Consider the following 26,961-nt stretch of genomic DNA (forward strand, 5'->3'; position numbering starts at 1 on the left):
GATGATTAATTGACAATCAGTAATTATTATTGGTTGACTCTCCACTGCATGTTTGGCAATCAAGGTTCCAGGAAGCAGCTGTACTGGAAGGACCAACACACTTCTTTCCCAAACCTCTCCCACCTCGCAAAGGAGTTACTTTGTACGCCAGCCTCATCCGTCCCTTGTGAGCGTGTGTTCTCCACAGCAGGAGAAATTACTTGTAAAAGACGCAACAGGCTGAAGTTTAAAACATTGGAGCATCTTATTTTTCTCAATAAAAAATTGTGAAGTCAAAGCCCACAAGCATCCTCATTCAAATTATCTTCACATTATTTGAACACATTGAATGTTGCAAAATGAATGCATGGATGTGAATGATATATGTATACACTTCATCATCAAATCGATGAATGACCTTATGAAAATGTCTTGGAACAGATGCAGATGCAAAACCATGCTGGCAGCTACATAATAGATAATAAAAGAAAAATATCCCAAACCATAGGGATCCTCCCAAAAACTATGGATGTGCTGAATAAGAGATCCTTGTACACATTATACTTTTATTACTTCCATATTTGACCTATTGTGTGGAAATATGGGGAAATGCCAGTAAAACGCACTGTTTTAAAACTACAATACAAAGCAATCAGAACAATCACTGGCTCCAAATAGACGGAACCCACAAATCCACTGTTTATCAAATTAAACGATGAAATCGCCTGACCTGCTTGACTTCAATTAATGTACAAATCACACAACAACCTCCTTTGCCAAAACATCCAGAAGCTTTTTAAAATTCGAGAAAGTTGTCATAATTAAAGGGGTACTAACCGCTTGATCCTCACTAGGGGGGTGCTGGAGCCTATCCCAGCTGTCTCCGGGCAGTAGGCGGGGGAAAACCCTGAATCGGTTGCCAGCCAATCGCAGGGCACACAGAGACGAACAACCGTTCGCACTCACACTCACACCTAGGGACAATTTAGAGTGTTCAATCAGCCTGCCATGCATATTTTTGGAATGTGGGAGGAAACCGGAGCACCCGGAGAAAACCCACGCAGGCCCGGGGAGAACATGCAAACTCCACACAGTGAGGCCGGAGCTGGAATCGAACCCGGTACCTCTGCACTGTGAAGCCGACGTGCTAACCACTGGACTACCGGGCTGCCCGGGGTACTAACCTATACAAAAAAATCCAAATCACGAACAAACATCACGCAAAGGAGTGTATCTGTAATAGGTGTAAATCTGTGGAATGATTCTGAAACGGACCAGTAAAATGAGTAACTCTCTTGCTGAGATTAAAAATGAATTCGAGAGTAGTACAAGACAACTACACAAATCAGAATTAAGCTGATAAATTCGATACACTCATGAAATATAGCAATACATCAGAAATACATTGATGAGATTTAATATATTAATGAAATGTAGCATCCATTATGAATATTAGAAAATCGACATATACATGTGCTCCAATGAGTATGTACTGTATATACAAACCTAAAGTTGTAAAAATGTATAAATACAGCATACATAAGGGTAAAAGCATTTGTTGATATGTAGACTTTCTTTCCTATTTTGAAAAATGATCAATTCATATATAAGAAGGGGTAGGACTCGGGGTAGGTTTTTTACTTCTTTCTACTCCTTTGAACACATATTTGTGATGATGACTATTTTCTTTTCCTTTTTTTATATCTTACCTTCACTTTTTGCCAATTTATTACTGAATTGTATGTTTATATGTTCAATATACAAATAAATTTATCAGTCAGTTCAGTCTGTTAAGTGGGTTGGCTGCAGGGATCTTGAAGGTCCAGCAGGTTGCAGTGGTCAGTGACACAGTATCAGCACAGTATCAACACAGTGTGTCAGTGTGTCGACACGCCTCATGAGGCCTCATGGACCCATCACTGGAGCCAATGATGTCACTGACAGTTGTGACTGTCACTGACATCATTGGCTCCAGTGAATTGAACCTAGTGTCCCCTTACTGGTCCAAGTAGAAACCCGTTGTCTACCCATAGTGTTTTATCATCTCCAGCAATTATAAAACAAACGTAGCCCTTGTTACACTATTTTGCAGAAGTGGGCATTTCCTCTGGATAGACGGATGGTCCCTCACTCCGTGGCGGACGCTCGTTTTCCTGATGATGTGGGGAACTTTTAAAAAAATGACAGACTAAGCACTGACGTAGGTGGATTTTTGTCTGTCACTGACCGGGTCAAAGACCAGTCTGTTAGAAACACACCCCACCTGTCTTGTGTGTTTATTTGCTTGGCTGAACAAGCAGTGTTGCTTTCATTGAGTACCTGTATACATGTAAATGCTTTGTGCCTCTGTACAGTAGGTGGCGGTATACACCATCCATCCATCCATTTTACGATCCGCTTATCCTCACAAGGGTGGTGGTGGTGGGGGGGAGGGTACTGGAGCCTGTCTCCGCTGTCTCCGGGCAGTTGGTGGGGGACACCCTGAACCGGTTGCCAGCCAATTGCAGGGCAGAAAGAGACAAAGAACCATCCGCGCACACACTCACACCTTGGGACAATTTTGAGTGTTCAATCAGTGACTGATTGATCGAGAATTTGGCAAATTGACGCCACAGAGAGTCACATGCTGAAAGACATTCAAGGCTGTCTGATATTATAGATGACCTGTCCTCTAAATAAGTTGTTATCTTTCACTGGATGAAAAAAAAACACACGGACGCGAGTCCTATCCCTCCTATTGAGGAGAATGGTTGGAGTCTATCTGTTTTTTTCCCCTCCTCTTCCCGACTGTTTCCTTTCACATGTAAGATATCGGGGCGCTTAACACTGACCCACTAGGCTTCTCGTTCTTTCTCCCCCATGTTGGTTATTGATGTCTTGTCTATGTTCCTCTGAACGGGTTGTAACTGGGAACTAAATTCCTTGTGTGTTTCTTGCAAATAACTGATTCAGATTTAACTCATGTCACATAATTACCCCACGATTGTAAGTATTCTGATCAACTGCAGAAACATTTTCAAGACGCAGTATTACATTTTATGCTACCTGTGGATTGATAAGGAGAGGAAAACGGGTTACCATGTTTTTCATGTGTGGACTCGTTGATTCTGAGCCTCAGCAAGAGTAGAGGCAAATGCCTGGGCACCGTTTAGTAAACATTTGCAACCTTGAACAAACCCTGACGAGAAAGCAACATTCACTACCTTTGAAAACCCATGCAATTTTTCGCAGCTCAGTGGGATGGGAGCTTTATCCAAGTGTAGATGACCGGTCACAAATGACAGATGATGGAGAATTGATAAATGGTAGATGGGAGTTTTTGGAGATTTTATTTTGGTCATGGACTGTACCAAACAAAGCAAGCTTGCAATGTCCTCTACTAACCTTGTTTACTGTTAAAATGTGGGTGTTTATAATAAAAACATGTTCATTTTCTTTGCTCTGGCCCAGCATTTATTAACATGTAGCATCTCAGTGTCAACTCCTTGTCACACATTTCCGGCTTCAACTGCAACCAACTGTATAACATCACCCGCTATTTGTGTCACTGATAATAACCATAAATCATATTGAGACATCCTTTCTTTTTTTGAAAGCTTCTCTCTGACAAATTTGACCTGGTGCTGAACAAACATTGCGCATATTTCCATATTGACACACAAACCATGGCAATATGAACAATGCAGACACACTATTTTCTCATTTTACCAGTGAGGTTTCCAACCTCTCAAACAAAACAGCGTTTGAGCCCCAAATTTTTTTTTCATCTACAAATAACTTTTCCGCTAACTCAAAGTGTCTGATTAATAATCCTAAGTCCTTGTAGCATGTGTAGAGTGTCAATAATACTATCCACTTGTATTTTGTCATTTTGTCTCTACTTGACGGGCCCATATTGGGAAGGCTCGTGCGCGATTTGGCTCCTACGCAAGGACACAAATCTCAGAGTTTACTACTCTTTCCCACACCCACTCCTCCTCCTTCGCCCTCTTTTTTCTCAGGTAGGAGAATGAAAAGCTCAGCAGGTTCAGAGTAGATGTGTGGGACAGACGTGGGAATAGTGATGCAGAATTCAACCATGTGACTCTGCGAAGCGTCGCAAAAGGAATTGTTTGAAGACTGAAGAAAGGAGGAGATTCATGGAAAACCCCTGGAGGGAGAACACAGGCAATGAGATGGAAAAGACTGAGAAAACTCATTTTTACTTGTTTCATTGGTGATGTTCTTTTTTTTTTTTTTGGGGTGAGGGGGTGTCTAATGGTTTTGTCCGGTGGTTTACTGGTTAGTGCGTCGGCCTCACACTGCAGAGGTGCAGGGTTCGATTCCGGCTCCGGCCTTCCTGTGTGGAGTTTGCATGGGCTTCCCGTGTCTGTGTGGGTTTTCTCCGGGTACTCCAGTTTCTTCCCATATTCCAAAAACATGCACCATAGGTTAATGGAACACACAAATTGTCCCGAGGTGTGACTGTGAGTGTGAATGGTTGTTTGTCTATTTGTGCCCTGCAATTTGGCTGGCAGCAGGTTCACGGCGTACCCCACCTACTGCCCGAAGACAGCTGGGATAGGCTCCAGCAAGCCCCGCGACCCTTGCGAGCATAAGCGGATCAGAAAATGGATGGATGGATATTGTCCCTCAATTTAGGTTATGAACTAAAATACTATTACTATGGAACTGCTTTTGTGACCAATGTGTTGGTTAAAAGCCAAACCTTGTGTTTAGTGTGCGTGTGCTTTCCGGCCTGATGAGCTGACGCTGCAGTTGGTCACATTGGCCAACGTCAGATTGGTGTGTAGAAGCCTAGAAAAAGGGGTAGGGTTGAGAGGACCCTGAGAGCCTGTTTCTAGCGCTTGCAAGGCGTGCAAGGACCACCCAGGAAGCTCTCTTGCTGACAATCACATGAAAGTACCACACAGATTTCATGCTCTTGTTGAGTTGAATAAAAAAATGTTCTTCATGTGACCCTTTAAAGCCGTATCTCACTGAGTGGTTTACAAGTGTTACAAACAAATGTTGGTTTTTCCAACAGTGTTCGTTCACTGTTGCAAATGGTCGTAAAGAAGAGTTTATCTTGTCAAAGAAATTTGACATGTTCAAAATGTGATGGCGATAATAAAATCTATTTACAACAAAACTGTTTGGGGGTGTCTGGTGAACACTGTTTGCAAATAGAATGCTATGTGCATGCACTCAGTGAGATACAGACTATTTAGGAAAATAATAGGTTGCGAATGTCAGTGTAACATTTGACATTCTAAAACTGCATACCCTCTCGACTTTTTTGGTGTCATGGCCACCAAATAAATCCAGAGGCAGAGGGAGGCTACCTTCTCGTCCACCGGTGTGAACCCCAAAGTACAGCCACTGAGCTCTTCCCTGCAAGAGAGGTGACATTCCGTGTCCCTCAAGCTAGCTTTTGGAGCCGGGGATCAGACCGCCAAGGTCCCCGCCTTTGGCCGGCGCCTAGTTCACCTCATACCTGACCCTTTTGGCCCCTCCCATAGGTGGTGAGCCCATGGGAGGGCGGGGACCCACGTTGGCTCTTCGGGCTGAGCCCGGCAGGGCCCCATGGGTGTAGGCCTGGCCACTAGGTGCTCATCAGTGAGCCCCACCTCCAGGTCTGGCTCCAAAGAGAGACCCTGGTGACCAATGTCCGGGCAAGGGAAAACGCTATCCAATTTTTTCGTTCCATTATAAGGGGTCGATGAGCTGTGCTTTGTCTGGTCCCTCACCGAAGATCTGTTTCCCATGAGAGACCCTGCCTAGGGCATAAAGCCCCAGACAACTTAGCTCGTAGGATCATTGGGACACACAAACCCCTCCACCACGGTAAGGTGACAGCTCACGTAGGGGTGTCATGGGAAATGGAGCTTATCCCAGCTGACCATGGTACTCTGGACTGGTTGACAGTCAGTCACAGAGCACCTACAGAGACACACCACAGTCACCAAATGAGAAGTGAACCCACTCTGCCTTCAACGAAGTCAGGCAAACATACTACTCCACCATCCGTGACTTCTTCTGTCGGTTGCAGCTAATTTCATGAGAGGCTGTTTTACTCTTTTTCTGATGGAGAATAACTTTACCCATTTGTGAAAGGTGCCATATAATAACAGTGGCATTTCCTCTTCTTGCAAACTCATAATGACAAACATAATTCTGTAGAGTGTGTCATGTCCCGTGTTTGCCAGCAGGGGTCTAATTACACGGGCTTTATTTGTGCGCTCTGGCAGTTGACTTACTGTCGGAGTATTCCACGCCGTGCCAATCTCTCACTTACTACTAATTCCATTCGTTGCCTTGAAGCCTTGTGGCTGTAATTGCGCGTCTTTATATCCGCTCGTGTGAATTTCTATAGTTGCCAATTCATTCTCCTTGCTATTTTTCCCGCAAGCGTTTTCTGTTACCTCCTTAATTCATTCCTGGTCCTTATTTTTGACCAGCGCTTTTTGTTGTTTCTCCCGGACGGGTATTTTGTGTTTTTGTATTAAACCTCTTTTGTTCTCTGACAAACCTTTTCTGTGTCTGCTATTTCGGGGATCCACTTCCTTATTTTGTTGTGCACGAAGCGATCATTCTATCGCTTCGGGCACAACGTGACGGAGTGATTACAAAAATCAAGGATGTCAATTGCTTAAATTACTGTTGTTAAAATGCATGCACTGTATTGTGGTGGCTCTGTTATAAACTGCATGCATGGTGTGTTGCAGGTGGCAGCGAAGCCCAGTGCCACGGCTGTGCTGAGTATTGCTGCGAAAGGCCCACCACCTTTGCGCTGCTCCGAGCTCAATTATGTAGGCGGCATGCTCTTATGCAACATGAAACGGTTGATTTCATGAAAAAGTGGGTTTAAGTTTCGAGTGAAACCGCTAGCTCACTTAACAACTGTCTTTTAATTTGCCAGAACTTGACTTTGCTGACATGCATTTGTGTGGTGACTCAAGTACTTCTCCCCACTATCACTCCCAATGCTGACTCTTTTAGGCCTTCTTCACAATTTTTCTTCAATTTGTAGCCCAGACAAAGGCTACATGCTGACTTATTTTGACATTGACAACACGATTCACAGGCACCAGAATTGCCCTGTTCGTGCTCACGCCCACGTCACACCGCTGACTTATATCAGAAGATGCAGTCGGTCACTGTGGCAACAACCTAAAAGTGTTTGTTTGATATTGCTTCCTCCTGCTCATGTGTGACCGTGTGTTCCAGGGGCACTGCCATTTCTGGCAATGTGTTCAGTGTGGTCTTTCTACTGAACGCAATGGCAGTCTTGTTGCTGTGTGTGTGCATGTACGTGAAAAATGGACATGGTGCCAGGGTCGGTGTGTTCAGCACATCATGCGTCAACACAGTGACACAGGGCTACCCAGGTTTGTCCCCACTCAAATTACAAATCTCCTTCTGTATCAGGTTCCATTGAAATGCTCAATGCATGCTGCAGTGTTATATGCCATAATCTCTATTTTTTTCTTCATTAGTCCTTTTTCCTGTCTCCTTAATGCGGGGGTTGGCAACCCAAATTGTTGAAAGAGTCGTATTGGACCAAGATAAACAAAAACCAAATACCGGTATGTCTACCGCAAAAAATAAAAAACCTTATAATGAAGGCAACACATGCTGTATGTATCTATATGAGCTATATTAGCCTGCTGTCAACATGACTAAGTTGGCTACAAATACACAACGAGCGTTCATGATTAAAAGTTGTTTTCCCCCTGCAGTTCATCCTGTCGAGGAGGGGTGCCCAAACTTTTTGACGGAAGATCTACTTTTCGAACAACCAACCTCCCGCAATCAACCTGTTACCCCACACGCGTGCATACGCACAAACTTACACACGCATGCCGTAATGAGCAACAGCTATAACGGCCACGAAGATGAACGAGGCACGGCACGCACCTTTGTGCACCTTATGTCTTTTTTTTTTTTACAACACCCCCCTGATTGACATTCCGCCCTGCTAAAAGAAACGTGTGTCACAGGCTGACGCAAATATTCGTTGACGAAATGTTGACATTTAATATTTATTCTGTTGACATTTAATATTTATTCGACACATTTTTACAGCATTGGAGAACGTTAATACTATTTGTGTCATGTTTGTTCTCTGACAGAAACCATCTTAAAACAAAAAAGATACACTTCCCTCCCATCTTTTTCCATTTTTAAACATTTTTGAAAAAGCTCGAGGGAGCCACGGGGAGGGGGGGATAAAGAGACGCATGTTGCCGACCCCCGCCTTAATGTGACCAACAGCCACATGCTGAGAAGTAAATTCACTCCCCTCCATTTTGTCACGTTACGCACGAAGCAGGAAAAGGAACTGCTTCGTACGTAACAGAGCAAACGAGAATAAGTGGATCCCCAAAATAGCAGACACCAGCAATGGTTCATTTAAGGTTCAATGATTTTGTTGTTTACGATGATACTAGTGCAGCGTGTTATACCGGAGACAAATTCCTTGTGTGTTCTACATACTTGGCCAATAAAGATGATTCTGATTCTGATTCTGACCAATGAGGACTTCGTCAAAACAATAATATTTATTATAAACAAAAACTCCGCCTAATAAACAACAGAAAACGCTTGCAAAAAACGGCAAGGAAAGATGATTAAACAATTACTAGTTCACGTATGCGCTTAGAATAATTCCCTTGTGAAGAAGAAAATATAACCAACAGCAATTGTATCGCATAATGTTTACAAACATGGGCAACAACTGTGGCACAGCATGCAATACTCCAACAATGAGTTGGCCGCCGGCGCGCCTAGATATAGCAGGTGCAATCACCGGCAAATAGGCAGCATGTGTGCAGGCGGCAGAAATGAACGCCTGCCACCTGCTGCCAAATACTGAACATGACACATTTAAGTCTAACACGTATAACATATTAACAATTGTCAGAGGAATTGTTTGAAATCATAGAGAGGTTTTCATACGCAATACAGTGTTAACACCTGAGTGAATCAACTGCACAAGCGATGGGGCATGAACTACTTTCTAGTTATTTGGCCGTTTTGTAACAGTTTGTTATCACAAGCTGTCAAAACTACCGACATGGGTCATTTGCATCTTTTTTTTAAAGTCTGACGTCTACTGCTACATGCTGAGCCCTTTCATGCAGACAGTGAGGGTTCAATTCCTCGTGAGTGCCCCTGTTGCAGAAAAAGCTGTGACTCCCCTTATTGTAATTTGTGACCGTAAGGGGTGGTGTTGCCTATGGCATGCACTTCAGGAGTTTGACAGCAAAAGGAAAGAAGAGTGCTTTAGTTAAAAGTATGGGTGTGCATCTCTCTACAAAAGACAATTTGATGTGGTTTATGAGGCATGTGGTGTGAAACGATGCAAGGACTGTTCGATTTGAAAGTGCAAAGATTCGATTTGGTTCAACTCAGTGGGATTACGATTCGGTTTGGGAAAGTCGGTGAGAGTGAATGATACAATTACTTTTTTGTTGTCGTTTTATATACATTTGAGTCAAATTGTCAGGACCGTATATGTGCCACTTCCTCCTACGTGAAAGATATATCTGTCCAATAAAATACAATTTTGTACATATCTCAATAGTTTTGTATTGCACATTTGTGGAACAAGTGGAAGGATTTGATTCAGTTTGATTCGATACACTCGCATCTTTTACATTTTCTGGTTCAAATCAGTTTTTGTTGCACCTCTAGTTAGAAGTGTAAATTAGGCTTTGTCAAAAGATGATGGTAAGGAGTTGGATTGGGGATAGGTGTAAGCACAGATTTAATAGCTCACTGTACCGCTTCTGGGATCACAAATTCTGACAACTCGTTCTCCCCCCCCTGTAATGCTCCAAAGCTTGGCCAAAGCCAGTCCCATGATTATTTTGAAAAAAAAAGGGTGGATTGGATCAGGATGGCAAGGAAATCAATGGCATAGAAATTGTGCCAAACAAGTGAGGCACAATTTTTTAGTACAATAAATGCATCCTCTGTGAGGCTTATCTGCTTTCCCCAGGCAGATGGCAAGATACAAAAGGAAGCATGATATTGGATCCACCTGAGGCACAACTTCAGGCACAACTGTTTAGCTACAGTCAGTGGTAAAATACTGGTTTGAAATATTTTCACTATCGCCAATTAATGGTGACCAGTGTCCAGAAAAGCACCATGTAAAAACATTATTATTACTATTATTTACTATTAATATTATGAGGAACCACAAAGCTGCTCTTTTCCTATCCTGAAAATACTTCTTCAACCACCCCCATACCGACATGTTTTGTTCTGGATTGGGGGGGAGTGACGACTCAGCAGCAGTGTTTGCGAGTCAGCTTGCAGGCACATCGTCTGCATGTTCATCATTATTTATTTATCACCTTTCATTCTGCCTTCTTGCAAGACCGGACTGACAATTTGGCTCCGCCATGCATGCCTCTGATCATGTTTCACACACATTAACAAACTGGTGTTACAGAGCCAGACACTTAGGTGGGAGGGGAGGGGGGGGGGGGGGGGGGTTCTGCAGTTCATTAAGTGGTTAGAAGAATGAAAAATGCACCGCACCTTGGATTTATTTTGGAAACAAGAAGTCAAGATCATATTTTCAAAGATCCTTGCCTGGCATTTTTTAATTTCAACTGCCAGGGGGCTGGACTGCCGGTGTTAAGAAAAACGTGACTTCCAGGAAGGCTTCAAGTTACTTCATCCTACTCCCTTGAAATAATAACTGTGTTGAATGAAGACTGATTTCTTTCTTTTTACTTTTTTTATCTACCTTATTTTCTGTTAAATTATTACTGTATATGTATTATGTTCAACAAACAAACAAACAAACAAGTTGGAGCTGGGGCTGACAAACTCCATTTCCTTTCGTCTCAGCTCCTGTGATGTTTCAGTGGATAATTGAAAGCAACCGTGCCGGGATTACGTGTATCATATGCGACTGTACTGTTTGACCGCTAGAGGACAGAAAGGTCTCATTAAATGAGGCGCAGCATTGTAAGGGTTTATTCCAGAAGATTTGACATTAAATGTACAAAAGAAAATATCATTTTGGTGACGTGAAAGTTAACATACTTTAACTAAATCTGAGAGACAACGGTTCCTTATTCAGGAATCGGATGAATTTATAATTTATTAAAAAGGTTTTTTAAAAAACACTGATGTTGCCGACATTTATCCGCGCATCTCTACCTTTTAGCATTGATAATGGTTCCTATTATTTTCCTTTAGCTCAGGCTCCTGCAGTGTCACACAACAAATATTTTTTTTCTTACTGGCATCAGTCTCCCTAACATTAGTTACTTCTCCATTATTTGTGAACATGTTTCGTTCTGATTAATATCGGTTTCACAGTTTCATCCATCAATTCATTTTCTATAACGCTTTCTTATCCTTGCGGAACTGTTCTGAAATGGAAAACCAACCACAGCAACCTAAGGTAACGGTTATGTAATGTCGGCTGACGGAGCAACATGGCGTAATCTTTACGTCTATTAGAAGAAGCAACATATTGATGTGATCACGGACATAGTTTAACTAAATATTTGAGCAAAAGCTATCCGTACTTTTTTTTGTTATTCTACCCAGGTCCACCATCTCCATAAACCTGTGACATTGAGATGCACCGTCCACCTTTCAGATCGATTCAGTCAGGGCCGGCCAGCTACTCCCCTCTTCCTCGTTACTCGAGGTGCACGAACAAACGATTGCATGGATCTTCAACGAGTGGCTGAAGTGAAGCTCTCGTGGCCTGGTTATGAAAGCAAGAGAATGACCTCAGGTGTGTTGAGCAGGGCTCAGTGCAATAATGATTCAGCACTCAGGTTAGCTGAGCGGTGAACTGTTCCTCTGAGTAGATGAAAAAGGACCATAGCGTTGAAGAAATTAATAATAATTTAATACGATGTCGGAAAGGACAACGAGGCACTGCAACTTGCTGTGCTAGCCTGCAACCATAACCAAACGCTTATTGGGCTCTGGCTGTGCACTTCAAAGGGTGAAGCTGCCTTTTTTTAAATTGAGGGGAAATGGGCGAATGGACTACTTTTCCAAGCGTATGAGTGAACACCAGGAAGAAAATCGTCACAGTCTAAGAAATCGTTTTTTCAAAATTATTTCATCAGTCCTTGTTTCTGGAATGTAACCAGGTGGAAAATGCATTTCTGAACAAAGCAAGGCAGGGTAGAAAATGATATTTCTTTTCCCACTTTTACTTGAAACAATGTGAAAAGAATGAGGGTGAATTGAGGTCACATGCTGAGTCATTCTGAAACTTCAATATTGTGAAACATTTATCACATGAAGTGCAGTAGTGCTGATTCAAACTGCTGTTTTAATAATGTGATTGCACTGTGACTGAATGGTGGATGGTACGTAACCATTTTCAGTGCAGAAATGACTGCCTCGCTTGGCTTTAATTATTGGTATTGTGAATTCAAGATGCAACAAAATGTGGCAGTAATAGTCAACTGGGTTTCTTTCTCAGCTTCTTCCTGTTTTTTCATTGCCAACATGAATGTGTGCTGTTTACCCTAAAGCAGGGGTGGGCAATTATTTACCCGGGGGGGGGGGGGGGCGCAAATGAGAAGCAGAAAATATTGTGGAGGGCCGGGCCAAAAGTTAGAAATATAAAATAAAGAAGATAGCACAATGTCTTTGTATGCCAGTAATAATGTAACATTCTCAGCACCGGTTCTCCTCAAGGATGTGTACTGAACCCCCTGTTGTTCGCGCTCTACACATTTGACTGCTCTCCGACTCTTATTAGCGGTCCAGTTTTCGGAAAGTTTTTAACATGATAACAATCAAACCATTCTAGGAATCGTTCATATACTCGAGCCACAAGCAATTCACTCGGAGCATGGAAATTGCCAGAATCGGACTGAGTAAGAATTGCTTCCTTGTTTTTCAAAGTCTCGTAGATTTGAGTCTTTCCGACTCCAGGCGTCTTCTGAATGTTTCGTACTTTGTTCGTTTAATCAGATACATATCACTTTCCCTTCCATGGTCATTACTCTCTCCCTCTTTCTTCATCTTCCCCGCCCTCCCTGTACTCTGCAACTTGAAGTAACTCCGCCACCTGGTGTTGAAATACCTGTCATTACAAGTCCAAACAAAATGAATGCAATCAAACCTTAATTGTGCATCAATCTTCGGCGGGCCGGATCAAAAAGACCAACGGGCTGGATCCGAGCCGCGTGCCGTAGTTTGCCCACCACTGCCCTAAAGGGTCAAATTGACCCATTTTGAAATGCAAAACTCAGAAAAGAACATTTAATTACTTAATAAAAATGAAGACTTCTTCTAAAATATGTTTTTACCCTGGTATATTAAATAGAAAAAAAAGTGTCTGTTCTATTATGATTATTGAAACCATTCTTCTTTGTTACACACACACACACACACACACACACACAGAATGGTGGTGACAACAGACCACTTCTCAGTATATTTTGTGGCTGATGATTTGGTCACTTTTCAATATGTACTGGCAGTGCTTCAAATCGAGTGGTAGCATGAGACAGAGTCTTCCGCCAACACAAGTGGCTCAGGTAGTGCAGTTCAAACAGGAGGGTATATCAATTGCTGTGTCTGTCAGCGTTGTGTCCAGAGCATAGAGCTCTACCAGGAAACAGGCCAGTACATTCCGAGATGTGGAGAAGGCTCTAAAAGGGCAACAACCCAGCAGCAGGACTGCTACCTCCACCTTTATTCCATGGAGGAATATGAGGAGCACTGCGAGAGCCCTGCAAAATTACCTCCAGCCAGCCACAAGTGTGCATGTCTGTACTCACACGGTCAGAAACAGACTCCATGAGGGTGGTATGAGGGCCTCAGGTGGTGGTTGTGCTTACAGCTCAACACCGTGCATGATGTTTGACATTTGCCAGAGAACACCAAGATTGGCAAATTTGCCACTGGCACCCTTTGCTCTTCACAGATGAAAGCAGGTTCACACTGAGCACATGTGAGAGAGTCCGTGGAGAACATTATGCTGCCTGCAACATCCACCAGCATGACCGGTTTGGCAATGGGTCACTAATGGTGTGGGATGGCATTTCTTGGGCGTGGGGGGTTCTCACAGGCCTCCATCTACTCACTAGAGGTAGCCTGACTTCCATTAGGTACGGAGATGAGATCACCACACCCCTTGTGAGACCATATGCTGGTGCGGTTGGCCCCGGGGTTCTCCTAATGCAAGACCTCATGTGGATGGAGTGTGTCAGCAGTTCCTGCAAGACAAAGGCATTCATGCTATGGACTGGCCTGCCTGTTCTGCAGACCTGAATACAATTGAGCACATCTGGAACATAATTTCTCACTCTGTCCACCAATGCCACATTGCACCACAGACTGTCCAGGAGTTGGCGTATCCTTTAGTCCAGGTCTGGGAGGAGATCCCTCAGGAGACCAGCCACCATATCATCAGGACCTTGCCTAGCCCTCCTGTTGTCCTCATTTTCTGTACACACCCTGTGTCCTCTGGGTCAAAATGACCCATCTTCACTAAACCCCCCAAATAAGCAGCTTAATTGAATTTTAAATACCAAATTTCATATTGCTTGAAGAAACAACTTGTCCTTCACCACATTATGTGTGATATAGTTCTTCCTCTTCACTTGTATTTCTATAGCTTAAGAAAAGGGGAAAAATGGGCGAAAATTAGTTATGGATGCATTTGTATTCATTGCAATGACTAAAGTTTCTTTCCTTTTTTTCCTCCAGTGAACTATTTAGGACAATACAATACAAGACAAAACTATGAAAAATAAGTAGTAGCGCAGTATGCAAGTGCACAGCCTTTGCAGATATATTTCTTTCATCTATAGCACACAGTATGTGTTTTACAGTCCTTCTTTTGAGGGCAGAACTGGCATTTCTTCCTCTTACTTGCCCTCGCTGGGGAAGTGGCTGTGGAAGGTGGATCGTCAGGTTTCTCAGGAGCCCCTGTACGTTTTGTTCTGCATGCCTCCCTTTTTGGTTGAATGCTGCTGCGGACCATGTTATTTTGCCATTTTTTGAAAAGAAAGTCTCTCTTTCAGCTTCAGGGATTTCTTCTTGTTTTGGAGATGATTCATCATGCTCTGGGTTATATTCCTCCCCATCTTCTTCTGATACATCCTCCACTTCCTCTTCTGAATCAGTTGTCTTGCTGGACAGCATAAAAGAATCTGCTCTAGAGCCTCTTCAATGTCATAACTCACACTCATGGTGTCAGAACAGAGAGAATTCAGGGTCCTGTCATCTGTAGCACGTTTATAACTCCTTGAAATCCACAAAAAAGAGTTCTGCCATCTGCGAGAACGCCACCTATCTTGTCTTGTTTATTTCTGCTACTGTCATGTTCACATGTTCTACTAATTGATCTGAGACACCCGAATACCCGAATACCACCTTTGTACTTTTTTTGTGGAGCATCCATGGAAATGTGAATAAAAACAACATTTCAAATTTTCTGCAGTTGGGGCCAATCTAGGAAAAGTAAAAAAAAAATCAAGTTAAAAAAATATCATTTAGGGGATTTTTGGGGCGTTTTTAACACAGTGACGGGTCATTTTGACCCGAGGACAACAGGGGGGAGAGGCATTGTTGGGAGGTCATACAACATCTCATTTTTTTCTGCAGTTGGGGCCAATCTAGGAAAAGTAAAAAAAATCAAGTTAAAAAAATATCATTTAGGGGATTTTTGGGGCGTTTTTAACACAGTGACGGGTCGTTTTGACCCGAGGACAACAGGAGGGAGAGGCATTGTTGGCAGGTCATACAAGCACGTGGAGGCCACACACACTTCTGAGCTTCATTTTGACTTGTTTTAAGAGTATTACATCAAAGTTGGATCAGCCTGTAGTGTGTATTTCCAATATAATTTTGTGTTTGACTCCAAATCCAGACCCCGTGGGTTAATTTTTTTCGATTGATAATTTTTGTGTGATTTTTTTCAGCACATTTAACTATGTAAAGAACAAATTATTTAATAAGAATATTTCATTCATTCAGATTTAGGACGTGTTTTTAGTGTTACCCTTATTTTTTCGAGGTGTGTGCGCGTGCATGTCAACTACCAGCAGTTTTCACAGTTTTCCCTTAAGACTTGAATTTGAATCCTTTCATGTGTCATTTGGAAAGAATATAACTATCTTGATTAGGAATTATTTCCAATTGTCTGACCGAAAGACAGATAAAGTGGATACCTGCGTGACGTGAACGCGCGCGGCTCGATGACGACAGCTGGGATGTGCGCGCTTATCCCACTCCTCCGTGGTCACGTGATCCGACACGAAGCAGCTGTGCAGCTCAGGTCTCGAGCCTAGTCTGACAACGGGAGACGTTGCAGGCGCTGAATGTACGTAGTCGTGCACCCACGAAACCTGTAACTGTTCGGAGAACTAGTGCCCACAGGAGCGTTGTCCACGAAACGACATGGGGGATCGAGTGGTTTTAATGCTGCTGGCCATTGCGGCGGTGACTCTGGCTGCCGAGGTAAGAAGCTGTTTTCATTCCGTTACAATGCGGCTGTCATTGGAACTAAACCCGCTAATGTTAGCCTCAGCCGGACCGGAACCTCTACGTCCAAGCCTTTCACAACATCTGAATCTTAATCATCAAGGAAGCCCCCGACGGGCTGCTAATAACCATTGGCTGGCAAACGGTAGAAACTACAGTCTTATAACATTTGGTCACTTGGACACTTCTGTTTCAAAGCTCGGCTATAACATACAATTTTGGAGATGATGGCTATTTTAACTGTAAAAGAACCGGAAGTGTACCTAAGGCATTGGTTTGTCCAACACCGAAATTGACTTTGATATTCGGCCAAGCAGAAACCGCATTCAAATTGTTATCAAGCGATAAATATGAGAGATGCGGATGCCCCGTAATGCAATCATGTTGTGTGACTACATGAGTTTATTTTTTATTGTGGTGAAAGCCTCGGGTCAAACCTGTGGCAGCAGCCCCCTCCGCCTTCCGACCATTCGAATTTATGTTTTGATTTTTAACCTCGGAGAAGTAGCTTGCGTTTGCCCGCAGTGTCAGTGAATTTATACCCTGTCACGTTTATCTTGTTACGAGTAAACGTGACAGAGTGCCCTTTCCGTTGTTTACAAATAATGTTCCGGTTATTAAGTAAAACGTTGTACCCTTGTCCAGGAACCGAATACTAATTTTAGGCGAGTGGGCGTGTTTTGGAGTGAAATGAGGCGACACGAGTAACGCATTAAGTGTTAAAGATTCCCTCGGCGTTAAGACGCCAAGCAAAGCGACCGCGTAGACGCGACAAAATGAACAATGTGACTGACAAAGCGAGGCATTTCAGTCGTTTGATGCAGAAAAGCGAAGTAAGATGGCGGCGGTGCACTGCAGCATTAGGGTCGAAAGAGCTCAAGAGCTGGGAAGCCACGGACGCTATTGTTGCATTCCTGCCCTTATTTTCTGTTTAAAATACTGCCAAATTGTGTTCAAGTACTTGACCACGTAGCTTGCAAAATCCTTGTAAGATGTCAAAGGAAAAAAAGCACATTTCTTCTTTCTTGACGCACACTTAAAAATGAAGCACGTGTACGTAAGTCGGAACGCGCTCGAGTCCTTCATCGCCCAACTCATACGCAGTATTCATGTCTTAATTCGGGCAAACATTTCAAAGAACATTTTTAGACCAAAGCATACAAATTCCGAACAATAAGTGCAGCGGTAGCATGGCAATACTTTCTCATTGGCCGCGTGACGCCGTTGTGCTGAAAATGACGAATGAGGGAGTCGTCGTATACCGAGGACCCCCTGTAGTTCAGCCATTGAGAGGTTTTTAGTCTCCCCTTCTATTCAGACTGTATTTAGCCAGCATGCATTACTAACAGAGAGAAGTGCATAAAAAAAGACTCAATTGATGACCTTTGTCTAGAAGGCTACAAGAGTTTGCCATTTGACACACACTTAAATTAGTTTGCAGGATTTTGCAAAACGACAAAGAAATTTCCAGAAACAATTGTAGAGGGTCGAGGAAGGACAAAATGTCAGTGCATATCCTGGTACAGGTGTACATGGTGGAAATATTAATTGCGAACCTTGAAGACTTCAAAGACTTCTTGAGATAACATGCATTTTATGCAAAATAGGTGATTGACTGTAATGTCATAATTCGGGTGATGTATTGGCATCAGTCAGATCTGCAAAATAAGATTTCACAGCAAACACAACCTGTTCACTCTGGGGTGTGCGTGCGTGTGCGCGTGTGTGCGTGCGCGTGTGTGTCTTTTATTTAATTTTAACATCTCTTGAATTCTAAATTGCTTTCATTATCTGAACGCAGATTCAGCCATTCACAGATGCAATCAAGAGGCAGGCGTGTTGTTTGAACTAACCTGGAAATAGCGTAGCTGTTGACAGACACACAAAATGTTTGCTTAACCAAGGATACGAGATAAACTGCGTTCGTGACGAACGTGATTTGAGCCATGCTCACAACCCAATAAGTTAAGTTAAGTTAAGATATCCTTTATTCGTCCCACAATGGGATATATGACAATACATATAAAGTCAATCCAGTTTTTGAATCTGTCCAGCTGAATTGCAGTCAAATATAGAATGTGTTTACTATGTCACATACGACAGGTAAAAAAATGGACAAACAATTCAGGAGAAAATAGTACAACATAGCCACCTTTCAATATGAGGCGAAAAAAAAATAGGCTAGTACTTGGTGTAGATGCTAAATAAGTGTATAGACTTGAATGGCTAGCAATGTTCATGCTTTTACTTTTCATTCGTGTCAGGGAAGGAAATTATGTGAACATGTCAACATCATGTAATATATATCTCATAATATAAATGTTATATTTAATGGTAATCAGGTTTTTAAAATATTTTTTGGAGGGGTTAATGATCATTTTATTCCAATGCATTTTCTCTATGGCTGTTGAGTAAATATACAAATTGTTTGATGTAGTCACTGTTGTTTTATTCGGTTTGCCCATGCCGCCCGCATGTTGCCGCTGATGCTCGAAGGTCACCACAGAAATTTTGCCAATTGATATGCACCATGGCTTGAAAACATTGTGTTTGGTGGCTCGTATTTTCTTGATTATTTGGACTTTTTGTACTTCTTTCCATTGGCTTCAGCAAGTGCTTCTATGACTTTTAATGTTTGGCCTTGGCAGAGTGAATTGTGAATGGGGTTGGGCATTGTTTGAATTTGAACACGTCCGATTCTGGTCCCTTTTTGGGTCAGGTGATGTACAATGTCCCAAAACAATCATTGCCTGTTAAGCCGTGTGTGTGTCGATTATTTTGCATAATTTTGTCGCCTGACACGTGTTACACTTCTTTGCTGTTCAAAATTGGACGCACAAAGCGCTTCCACCGAGACCTCTTGTCGAGTGTGCTAAATCACGCAAAGCACTTAATTTCAGTCTTTTACTATAACATCTTTCCCTCTGTTAATTACTCCTCATAATCCTTTTGTGATTATTCACCGCCATGGAGGCTGTAATTCAGGCGTGGGCAATTATTTTTTGCATAGGGCCACATGAGAACCAGAAAATACTATGGAGGGCCGGATTAAAAGGGTGAACTAAATTCGACAGAATATTAATTGGATTTCTTTATTTAAAAAGCAGTATTTTGCATTTTTTTGGCACGTTTTTCAGACTTTAATAGTACATTATTCCGTCGTATCGAACGGGATTTGCTTGACTTGGCGCCACTGCGGGCTTCCATATCGTCTCCCCCTTCCTCCCTATGCTCTGCAACTTCAAGTAGCTGTGCCATCTAGCGTTGAAATGCCTGTCATTACAAGTCCAAATAAAATGAATGCAGTCATTAACATCAAACCTTAATTGTGCCCCCCTTCGGCGGGCCGGATTAAAAAGACCAACGGGCCGGATTTGGCTCGCGGGCCGTACTTTGCCCACCCCTGCGTAATTACTGATTTAAGAGCAAAAACTGCAATGTTTTTATGCGCAGTAGTAGCCAGCTGTAGCTCATTGCTAGCTAGCTGCTACGGCATAGGTAGGAGAGAGAGAGAGAGAGAGAGAGAGAGAGAGAGAGAGAGAGAGAGAGAGAGAGAGAGAGAGAGAGAGAGAGAGAGAGAGAGAGAGAGAGAGAGAGAGAGAGAGAGAGAGAGAGAGAGAGAGAGAGAGAGAGAGAGAGAGAGAGAGAGAGAGAGAGAGAGAGAGAGAGAGAGAGAGAGAGAGAGAGAGAGAGAGAGAGAGAGAGAGAGAGAGAGAGAGAGAGAGAGAGAGAATTATTCTCTTATACTAATCTATAAATACTGTTGACTCGACTTTACTCTTTACATTTGATTATTTTATTTTTCAGCACCACTGGATGAATTTCTCTTTTGATAAAGGTCTATTTAATGTCATTTCAAAATAAAGTGAGAAAACGTAACCAGTCATAGTTTGCTGTGTGATATTTATTTTTTTAATTGAATAAGTGAAAATGTATATTGTGGCTTGTCTGTATAGTGTTAGGAAATGGCCTTTGTTGTGATCGATTTTTTTTTTCGTATCACACAGCTCCATTTTGAACATTTCTCCACTTCCATATCCCTGCGTCTACACGCCCCCTGTGAACAGTTCCCGTGGAATGAATCATTTGGGCTGCACCTAAAGCAGGGCGGTGTCTTTGTTCCTAATCCTTCGCTTACATGACGCATGAACACTCTTTACTCTCTGAGCCCGGAAAAAACCTCAAGGATCGAAATCATGACAGAATCACAATTAAACCTAACTCGAAAAGGCGTGTCGTTATTAAAAGGCATGTTCAGGCTTGTTTCTGCCCTGAGAAAAACGCACAGCCCCATGAAGTTGCTTTCCCTGGTGGACATACCTTGCGTACGTTGTGGTCATGGACATCTTAGGAGTTGGATGCCTGCATTTGTGTGTGTGTTAAAATCACAGGAAACTAATTTTAGTTTGAAACTTTTCCATCATACCTTTTGACAACATGAATTTTGTCCCAGGTCAACATCAGGTCAAAACTATGTTAAGACATTATTGCTCCTGTTTATAAATGACGTTACGGGTAATTGTTGGAACATTTCAAAGTGTTTGCATCAATGTGAGCAGGTTAATTTTCCTGTACACCCTGCAAATGTGGAAAAAAAAACAATAGTTGTTAGGTAGGACGTTCGGGGTCATTTGCTCAGTTCAACATTGCCAGCAAAAAACAAATGTGCTGAATAAAATGTATTTTTTTGCTCACAAGACGTGAGTGAAGAGACCTAAGGCAGCGTAAAACTCGGCGAATCAGTCGCTCATGTGATATGCCACAATGATAGTGTAATGTGGAAATGTTTCTCGATTTAAAAAGTAACAGCGACGATAACATTTATTTCTGTCGGGCTGATCACATGTCGTGCCTCTCATTAAGTTTTGATGTCTGGTAGCTTGCTTCGCGTACTTATTCTGTATATTGCCTATCGGTTGAAGACATTGCCAAAAGAAATGTGGTCAAGAAATTTTGAATTTTATTCCCATCTTTTTTTGTCCGTCTATCTTTTTCTGTTAGCAAATTGTGACCAATGATTTACAATGCTTTGTAATAGTGTTATTTATTTATTTACTTACTTACTGGTACTTACTTACACAAACGTTCAAGCCTATAAAATCCATGAGAGCAGCTAAGCATGGCACAAATTGCACCTGCTGTTTTGTCATGAGGCCTAAAGCCTTTTAAAACAATTCCTGCAAGCTTGAAGGTGTACTGTTAGGCACGCACCTATCCACTGTCATAAGTAACCTTTCTTTTTTTTTCACCTCGATTCTTATCCGTAGGCAGAGGATATCTTGTTTACCTTTGATTTGAGTAAAGAAATACACATTGACCATAAACAGATGACCATAATTAGAAAGTCCAATTGATCTGAACAAAGAAATATATGGAAACAATTTGAATAAAAGAAAAAAAGGAAATGAATCAGCTGTTGTTTACTTTTTTTCCAGCGTGGATACGATGAGGGCCGATGAGATCATCCATTTGTACATCAAAATGCTTTAGTTTCGTTCTGATTTTAAGACACTCAAAATCTGATTCCAATGGTCAATTTGGAAAAGTTGTACTCTAGCCTGTCTTCCTTTTTTTCTTTTTGACACGAATGAGTGGGACTAATATCAAGCAAGAAGCCTCAATAATGTGCTCTACTGGGCCCAAAATGTCCATTACATCCTGCTTCTTGTCCACCAGTAGCGTCATTCATCACTTTCAGAGTGTGTCAACCACCTGTAAATGTCACCAGTGTGCTGCCCGAGCATGCCCTTCATTTCACAGCTGGCGAGTAGGCAGCTGTTAGTGCCAGATGTTATTAATAATTGTGAAGTGAGTTGTACCGATCTGCCTCCTTACTCTGCACAGGCGGCGCTGTGCGCGCTTCAGCCTGTCTGCCCTTTCACGTCCAGATGATGGTGCGGCCATGCCTTTATAGTGCAGAGATGAAAGTCCTCCGGATTTTCAAATTTTAATGAAGATTTCTCCGTAGAATTTAAGAAAAAATCCCTAAAATTAATCCGGATATTAGCTGACAACATTGAACAAACGCGCGTTTGAGTTCGTTGTTTGGCTTTCACGAGCGAAGCCATGTTGAGGCACTACCACTAGTAACAGTGAATAGATTTTTGTCTCTTTATAAACACACTTGGTAAACCCCAGTGGAGTGAATAAAAGACACCGTGGGCAAGACAGTTGTTGTCGTAAAAAAATGTATTTGGACAAAAAGGGAAACGCACAGATTGGCAGAAAAACGTGTCCGTCCAACTTCGAGTGTTGTCTCAGCTAGCTTAGTTTAGCTGTTGTCGTGTGTGACGTCGGTTGCGTCGGCGCTGATTGGTTGAAATCAAAAGACGTGCTTGCTTACATGTTCGCGCTGACGCACGCACAGCAGAGAGCAGCGGACTATGTACTAAGGGTGTGGAAAATAATCGATATTAATCGATACATCGATGCGCACGTGCGCGATCCGAGTGCATCGGCTCATTCACTGGGTACGACGCGATTGACGGGTGAAATCGCGATTCATCACGATGCATTTATGGGTATCGGTAAAATCCGATTCAAGCGCCGTTTTATTCATGTTAAACGTCACATATCTGCCCTTTCCTAGGCGCAAATGAATGCACCATCATTGCTTTGCGTTTTGTGTTGAATACGGACGGTAGCCGTGCGTCACATACAGTCCAGTACACAACGAGCGAAACATTATGGAAGTTAGCGCAAGGGGAGGCGAGGAAACTACTATATTTAATACAGCCGCAACATTAAAATCTTATATTTGGAAATACTATGGCTTCGAAAAGAAAGACGGAAAGCTTGATAAAACCTCCGTAATTTGCAAGGAATGTCGCACTAAGAAGCCATACAACGGCAGAATCACAAATATGCAGACCCACTTAAAACGATGGCACCAGATCACCGACAAGTTTCCCTCCCGCTCCCCCGCTTCCACGCCCAGTTCCTCGTCGGACACCGGAGAAACTCTTGGTAAACCAGGTCAGGATCAGAAAAAAATTGCCTCTTATTTTGGGAGTCCCCTTGCAGCTCACTGTGACCGCGCAATAGCTATAACTAAGGTCACTGCTTATTTCATATGCAAAGACCTCCAGCCTTAGCGTGGTGGACAACGAGGATTTCAGACAGCTCGTGCACGTTTTGGAACCCAAGTATAAAATATCAGACAGGTCTGTGTTCACTTACATATTCCCGATGTGTACAACAAAGTAAGAAGTGAGATTACTGTGTCGCTGAACAGTGCACAAAGAGTTGCACTTACAGTGGATGGGTGGACATCTTGCGCTATAGATTCATATATATATATATATATATATATATATATATATATATATATATATATTATATTTCATATAAGACACTCAGTGAGAATAGTCTGTTTGTGTTTACACTATAGCAACAGCTGTGAGTCTCAGGTGCCAAATTGTTTACATTTTCTTTGCACAAAACCCAATTGTGAAAAGGCTTAAATAAGTTGTTTTACAAGTTCTACTGTTTATAAGGAATAAAGTGGTATCCTTTTTGTAATACCATACTGAATTCCATCTTTTTAAAAGCTTTTTTTCTTTGCTTATTTGCAACCTATTTAATTGCACAATATCGCAACAAATTGCATTGTATCGTATCGGATCGCATTGATTTGAACTTAATGTGTATCGCATCGTATCGCATCGTATCGCCAGAAAATTCCATGTATCGTTTAAGTATCGCATCGCTGGCAGTGCATCAAGATGTGTATCGAATCGTCCTCAGTGCTGAGATCAACATCCCTACTATGTACTGCTGTGGCGTGCTTTGCTCAAGTGGCGTCGCCACAACAGTAATACCCTCGCCTTGCCAAATCTCGGAGATTTAGAAATTTTGGCGAGAGCGGAAGCCACAAAGGCTGCACCTGTGCACACAAAAGGAAGATTAATCATTGAATGTCGAGTATTTGTATAGCGTTTTGTGTAAACTAATTCATGTGTGTCTGTGTGTGCGTGTACATGTATATGTATATGTATATGTATATATATATATATATATATATATATTAGAGCTTTCAAACAATTAAAATATTTAATCTAATTAAAAATGCAACTGTCATAATTAACTCAAATGTACTAAAAAATTAATCATGATTACTCACACATTTTTTATCGTTTCTGAATTTCCTTTTACATTTTTTGGCCAATTTTTCTTCCATTTTAAGATAAGATAAGATATCCTTTATTCGTCCCACAATGGGGAAATTTACAGCCTCCAGCAGCAAGAATGTATGTAGAAAGAAGAAAGGAGAAAGAGAAAAAAAAACAACAACAAACATCTTTCAATTAAATACAATATGAACACCAATGGATAAATCGCAGTACTATTTACAATTTACCTGCACATCATTTAAATATTATTATTATTATGATTGTTATTTTTTATTCATCAGCCTGACAGCAGTCGGTAGGAACGAGCGTCGGTATCTCTCCTTCTTGCAGCGCGGGTGTAACAGTCTCTGGCTGAAGGAGCTACCAAGTGCTGTCAGGGCGGGCTGGAGGGGGTGGGAGGCACTGGCCATCATAGCTTTTAGCTTAGTTATCATCCTTCTGTTGCCCACCTCCTCCAGAGTGTCAAGGGAGCAACCCAGGACAGAACTGGCCTTCCTGACCAGTCGCTCCAGTCTCTTTCTGTCCCGGGCCGAGATGCTGCCTGACCAGCAGACAATGCCATAATGGATGGCCGAGGCCACCGCCGAGTTATAGAACGTCTTAAGGAGTGACCCCTGAACCCCAAAAGACCTCAGTTTCCTGAGTAGGAAGAGTCGGCTCTGTCCTTTCCTAATCAGGGTGTCCGTGTTTGTAGACCAGTCCAGTTTGACGTTGAGAAGAACACCAAGGTACTTGTAGGAGGTCACCCTCTCTATGTCCATACCCTGGATGTTCATCGGTGCTGGTGAGGACTTTTTCCTGCAGAAATCCACAACCAACTCCTTAGTTTTCCTCGGGTTGATCTGGAGGAGATTCTGCTGGCACCAGTCCACAAAGTCCTTTGTCAGTCCCCTGTACTCCCGATCGTCCCCTTCTGTAATGAGGCCAACAATCGCAGAGTCATCGGAGAACTTCTGAAGGTGGCAGTTTGGAGTGTCGTGTCTGAAGTCCGAGGTGTAGAGGATGAACAGGAATGGAGCCAGAACAGTCCCCTGCGGCGCTCCAGTGCTGCAGAGAAGCCGGTCCGACTCACAGCTCTGCAATCTCACGTACTGCGGCCGATTTGTGAGGTAGTCTACGATCCATGCTGTGAGATGGTGGTCCACTCCGGCGTTCTGCAGTTTGCCTCCCAGCAAATTGGGCTGGATGGTGTTGAAGGCACTGGAGAAATCAAAGAACATGATTCTCACAGTGCTCCCAGCCTTCTCCAAGTGTGACAGCACTGAGTGGAGGAGGTAGATAATGGCGTCTTCCACGCCGATGCCAGGCTGATAGGCAAACTGCAGCGGGTCCATTGACGGGCTCACCAGCGGTCGAAGGTAGGCGAGGATGAGTCTCTCCAGCGTCTTCATCAGGTGAGACGTCAGCGCCACCGGTCTGTAGCTGTTCAGCTCCTTAGGGTGGGGGGTCTCTCATCAACATGGAATCATGAATCAGTTTTCTATGTGCCAAATGCAAATACTTACTGAAATAACAATTTTGATTTTCAATTTTACATAAACATTTTTCACTTGGAGCAGTTATTCACACATAATCTCTCACACAATATTACTCTCCATCAACCACAGTGAAAATATTTTGTCAGACAACAGCTGCTTTAACAACTTTTTTTTATAAAATCAAAACAGAGCAATATAACATTATAAAGTGCACATCTAAGGTAAACTAGTACTTGGCCTATAGTAGATTTAAACCATGGTTGCATACTGCGTTTTTCTCAAGTTTACTTTGAACACAGCAGTCTGTTTCTGTATGTTTGTTGAAGAATAACGAGACACCGGACACCAGTGTTCATTATGTGCCGCTGTATTCAAAACTGTCGGCCGTACAAACAAGCGCAAGCACTTCCCCCGTGCTGCTGGGGCAAACCATTCTGAAAGGGGGGGGGTCACTCCCCCTAACACAGTCAGGCTATGTTGATTGTATTGGTCCTTCTTTTGCGGAAGTCTCTCTACAGTTTTTGTGTAGACCTCATTTCGAATGACAACACTGGAGACGTTTTATTTTGCCAACCGGTTCAGGGTGGAACCCACCTCCTGCCCAAAGACAGCTGGGATAGGCTCCAGCACGCCCTTGACCCATGTGAAGAAAAAGCGGTTCAGAAAATGAATGGATGAATGTTTGATGCTGAGTCATGCTGAAACAAAAGCCGTAGAATAAAAATGTGTTTTAAAATTAGACAGAGAGGGGTTTTGCTTAATGTTTAGCGGGAGGTCATTTCAAAGAGAGGGACCAGAAAGACTTGAGCGAAGTTTTAAAATGGGAAGTCTGATTCTTTACAGAGAGTCCTAAATGCAACACATAATTGAGTGCCGTTGTCTTTTTGTGAGCCAGT

At 42.6% G+C, this 26,961-nt stretch overlaps 2 protein-coding genes and 1 long non-coding RNA gene across 4 annotated transcripts in view; all 3 read left to right on the forward strand.

Annotated features, from left to right (window-relative positions):
* Positions 1-5,840: 5,840 nt before the first annotated feature.
* On the forward strand, positions 5,841-7,454 carry cyyr1 (cysteine/tyrosine-rich 1). The gene is given in 4 exon segments (XM_052058355.1): positions 5,841-5,865; positions 6,687-6,733; positions 6,735-6,770; positions 7,139-7,454. Coding segments are annotated over 4 exon segments (369 nt in total). The 3' UTR covers positions 7,400-7,454.
* A 3,797-nt stretch (positions 7,455-11,251) lies between these two features.
* On the forward strand, positions 11,252-11,654 carry LOC127596450 (uncharacterized). Its single transcript, XR_007961481.1, has 2 exons — positions 11,252-11,389; positions 11,539-11,654. It is a non-coding gene; the product is annotated as an uncharacterized LOC127596450 (long non-coding RNA).
* A 4,546-nt stretch (positions 11,655-16,200) lies between these two features.
* appa (amyloid beta (A4) precursor protein a) overlaps positions 16,201-26,961 on the forward strand; it is a 38,104-nt gene continuing 27,343 nt past the window's right edge. For both annotated transcript variants that reach the window (XM_052058741.1, XM_052058742.1), the window contains exon 1: positions 16,201-16,431. In XM_052058741.1, coding sequence (XP_051914701.1) covers positions 16,372-16,431 — 60 coding nt within the window. In that variant the 5' untranslated portion in view covers positions 16,201-16,371. The remainder of the gene's footprint in view (positions 16,432-26,961) is intronic.

This window comes from Hippocampus zosterae, chromosome 2 (genome assembly GCF_025434085.1).
Source record: "Hippocampus zosterae strain Florida chromosome 2, ASM2543408v3, whole genome shotgun sequence".
NCBI classification, from domain to species: domain Eukaryota; kingdom Metazoa; phylum Chordata; class Actinopteri; order Syngnathiformes; family Syngnathidae; genus Hippocampus; species Hippocampus zosterae.